The sequence below is a fragment of the Acanthisitta chloris genome, unplaced genomic scaffold (genome assembly GCF_000695815.1).
Source record: "Acanthisitta chloris isolate BGI_N310 unplaced genomic scaffold, ASM69581v1 scaffold39553, whole genome shotgun sequence".
Taxonomy (NCBI): domain Eukaryota; kingdom Metazoa; phylum Chordata; class Aves; order Passeriformes; family Acanthisittidae; genus Acanthisitta; species Acanthisitta chloris.
In genome coordinates this window covers 1589-6049 of record NW_008663926.1, presented here as the reverse complement: position 1 = coordinate 6049, position 4461 = coordinate 1589, and the positions used below count along the sequence as shown (strand labels likewise).

Here is a 4461-nt window from a genome sequence, read left to right as displayed (position 1 = left end):
CACTGGTTCACACTATCGATTTTGCAACAAGGCACTAGATAATACACAGGCATCCTCCATGTCCTTGGATACACTGCCTAGTTCCATTCATATGCAGTGCAGCAAGTTACAGACTGGCTGACTTGGCCCTCAGTGCTTTCCAGGATCAGAACTGAGGCTTCAGAAAACTTTAGAAACAGCAACCTTTTATTAGCCTTAGCTGGCAGAGAGGATGGTTACTCAAAGGGAAGATTTACAGAACACTAGCATGGCCTCCCTTGAGAAGCAATAAACAAGAAGAAAATGCTCAAGGAAAACATTATTTTACAACTAATATTGAAGACATCCATTCAGAGAAAAAAAACTTCTATAAAAAGCTTCCTTCAAAATACTTAAACTGGCCAAGAGCACTGTCCCAACAGTATCATCAATTTGTAATTGCTAACATTAAAAAAAAAAATTACACTCACCATCTCCAGGTACTGACATGAAATGCGCATCCACCCGTTTTTCATCCTCTCCATAATCATTCTTTGCCAGTAAGGTATAAGCACCATTATTCAGGTGAGTAGGATTGTCCAGCTGAAGGCAGCCATGGTATTCACTTTGATTGATAACATGTATTTTAGTACAGATGTATTCAGACTCATTCAGTACAGCTCCTTCATAGAACCACTGCAGTGTGGGCTTAGGGTTCCCTTTCACAGTGAATGGAATACACCAGTGGTGGTCCGGGGTTGGAGATTCAATAAATGTGATATTTGGTGCAACTACATTGGAAAAAAGAGTGAAGTACATGAGAATATTTTGAACATGTCTTTCCTCCGTTCCCTCCCTCTCTCCCTCCAAAGTGATCAGGGAAGTATTTTTATCAGTACAAAAGTATGTTATTAGCACATATGACACCTATTTGGAGGATACTCACACAGGAACATACCTGCTCTGCCTAGGTACTATGTTCACAACTGAATTGAAGACCGTCTTTAGAAAGATACAAAACAAACTAGTTTCAGACAAAAACTGAACATGTGTTAAAGCACTAAAACCCTGTAAGGTGTGGAAAGTTCAGTTATGGGATCACTGAGAAGGGCATGAAGAGACATTTTTGCTTTACTTTGCTGAAAAATGTTGTGGAGGAGTGCTGAAGGAGCACAACAGTACTGAAAATATTTAAAAGATGGATAAAAGTAAGTAATACTGAAAATATACTCAACTAGGAATCCAAACTTTCAGATTATTTTCTTCACAGAATCAAAGCCAGAACAGAATACTTAACTCCCTGGATTCTTCTGCCAGGGAATGATGATTTTGTACTATACGTATTCTCATTCTTTGTTCAAACCTGCTAAATGCTTCAAGTTTACAAACTTCTTCTGTTTCCCTCAAGAGATTACTCCAACATCTTGCCCATTATTTCACTACTGGGAAATTTTCCATTGTATTTATTCTTAACTACCTCCAATTTTATCTACTTATACTCCCTTTTATCACTCATAACATTGCCAAGCTCAGAATCTTATTTATACCATTCAAACATTTCTAGTTTATGTTCCTTCCCATAGTTATTACATATCCAATTTCATCCCACAAACGACATCTACAGTCATTTTTCTAGTTTACCCTGTCATGAGCACATGCTGAACAAAGTTTGCCATCTAAAAATTGTTCCATTCCCATATTCACTTAAACAGAAGGTTAAAACTGTGAACACATTCTGTCTAGTTCATGCACAGTGAATTCAGGATGGAGCTGAGATCTAAGAATCTGGTGCCTCTACAGTACGTGTCCCTTCCCCCTTCCCTGGCCCTGAAGAATCAGTGTACTATTCACAGCTATGACAAATAAATATATCTGTATGTACAAACGTTGCAAGTGTGTTATTTTTTGAACAAAGCAGTTGTTGTTTTAGATAGCAAGAACTTAATTGTCGTCTCTAATAAATCTACAAGCCTTTTGATGCACTCATGCCTCACAATTCCTAAGACAGCATGTATGTACATGCACATCATTACAAACCTTCCAACACTAACGGTGCTATTCAGTATTTGGGGTTTTAGACCTTTACTTACAGATTGTTCTAATTGGAAGACAAAGCAGTTAGAAATACATTTTTTTTGCAGAATACAGAGCTGAAAAAAATAAATTCAACAACTGGTTGGGCATCTACTAGCATTAACTGCAGTAGATAGTTCACATGCCTGAAGGGGTTTTGTTTCAAAAACCAGCAGGTCCAAAAAATTCTTATACCCAAAGTAGTTCTTGCCAATGCAGTTTGGCCTCAGGACCTGTATGGAGGCCTGTGTACGTACAGAATACCGTGAGCTCAGCAGAGGCTTGGTCTTCTCCCACGATGTTCTCTGCTACACAGGAAATCCACAGTCCACTGTCCATGGATGAAACGTTCTTTATGGTTAGTGAGGCAGGGTTCTTATTTGTGTCACTCTACAAATGATCAGAAAAGCAGGTATGTGTCAGCCGCAGCATTAAGAACAAAGGAGATGGAGGGAATTACTGGGCACAGCTGAAAGGCATTTTTAATTTTTCCTTCCTTTTATCTGTATCAGTTCATAACACCTATAGAACCAACTGCAACAGTCAATGGCAGTGGATTCAAAGCTACAAAAGTCCTGCTATAAACACTGCACTCAACCTTTTTTTTGCCCTGTCACTTTTAGTTCCTGTCTTTTTTTAAAACACTTCTTTCCCTCTAAATTTTTTTTCTTTACCCATAGCCCTGATCATTCCTCTCTCCTACTTCATGGCCAGTTTCTATGATCTACCTCTTTCTGTTCTCCTTGAACATTTTCTTCCTGCCTATATTCTATTCAATCCTATTTTACCCTTCTTTTTGCCTCTTTCTTTTAACTTGTGCTTGACATCACTTCCACTGCTGCCTTCTGAGCCCTACTGTAGCTAGACAACATGCCTTCTATCTCCTCCTTAACCAAGTTTCTTTTGAAAATTTCTTTTCTCAAGAAACCTTTCATGAGAAACTACATACCCTCTACTGCCCAAGTGACTGCCCAAATATGGTTTTATGTGCTTAAGCACAGGCTAATTACAAGGTACGAATTATGATTCTTAGAAATATTGATTGTTATGATTCTTAGAAAGCTCAGTGTCTATCTACAGCCTTAAATAACATACTTCATGTGCAACTATGCCACAGTGAATAACGCAAATATGGCTGAATTACACACACACAAAGTGATAGCAAAACTAGTTGTTAAAGACTCTGATGTTCTTAAATCATGCCCTTCATATGATCTCCAAATAATTATTATTTCCATACTTAAAATTTTCATAAAGAGCAAGACTACTTTGTTTAACAGGAAAGAAATAAAACACATTGAGAAAAAAACAATAATTAGGATAATTTTTTACAACTACTTTTGACATACTTTTCTGTGTGTATATATATACTTCAGTGCTGCACAGAACACAAACAAATAACACAACACATCTGTAAAACCACAGCAACTTTAAGTGGCAGTCAACAGAAATATGTGGGAACATTCCTGCACACAGTCCTATGCAACCAGAATTTTGAACCTAGAGATGACACCATAACTCCACTTGAGTTAAATGTCCCTCTGATTTCAGTGTGACAGCAGGGGAGGTGGGTGGAAAAGCAAACAAACACCCCATCACACATTTCTCTATGTGCAATTCTCAGAGGTGAGCAGTATTCAAAGCTGGACTGAAAGCAGAGGGGCTCAATCCCAGGCTCAGGGCTGAAATCTAGAGCAACAAAACTCTAGGCAACATCAGTCAAGACTACACAGCAGCATAGAAACTCAGAATATACAGCTAGCTTCGCAGAACTAGAGTCTAGTTTAACTTCTGCTAATGTCTCTCTTTGTAAAATAGCACAGAGAAAACAGGCAAAAGCAGCACACAATGTGAAGAAAAGGGAGGCAGAAATTGAGATATAGAAGTGAGAGAAAAGAAACCAAAAGCAACACTCACAGAAAAGGGCAGGATAGTGTGAATGGCAAATGAGGTTAAAAAGGCACACATTCTTCTGCTACTGAAAAGACTACTGTGCTCCGTGACTAAGGTTGTAGCTAGCCTGTGTTATGAGCCCCTCTGAAATCTCATGATGAAGTTATGCTGTGACAGAATACTACTGGAAAGCTTGAAGCAAACTGACAGTGGCATTTCAAAGATAGGAGGATTAAAAAATGAGGTGATCTCACTGTTTGAACAACATCCCACATTTGTTTTGGCTCCTAATTCAAGAAAAAAAAGAGAGGGGGAAAAAAAAAAGAGAAAGAAGGGGGGAAAAAAAGAAAAAGGAGCAGAAGGAGAAAAAAGGAAAAGGAAATGCAGAAGAAAAAGGAAAAGTAATAATAACAGAACTTGGCATAGGTTCCCAAACAGTTTTAATTTCTTGTTCTTGATGACAACTGATGCCTTTGGGTAATTTAACAGATCAAAGAAAATTTTTAAAAATACAACTAGAGCTCGGCAGAGCTCTTA

The 4461-nt window shown here is 38.2% G+C and overlaps 1 protein-coding gene across 1 annotated transcript in view; it reads right to left on the bottom strand.

Annotated features, from left to right (window-relative positions):
* Positions 1-443: 443 nt before the first annotated feature.
* LOC103798853 (BDNF/NT-3 growth factors receptor-like) overlaps positions 444-4461 on the bottom strand; it is a gene marked incomplete at both ends in the record, with an annotated part of 5104 nt that continues 1086 nt past the window's right edge. The window contains 2 exons of the mRNA XM_009071133.1: positions 444-749; positions 2289-2421. Of these exons, the coding sequence (XP_009069381.1) occupies positions 444-749; positions 2289-2421 (439 nt within the window). The remainder of the gene's footprint in view (positions 750-2288; positions 2422-4461) is intronic.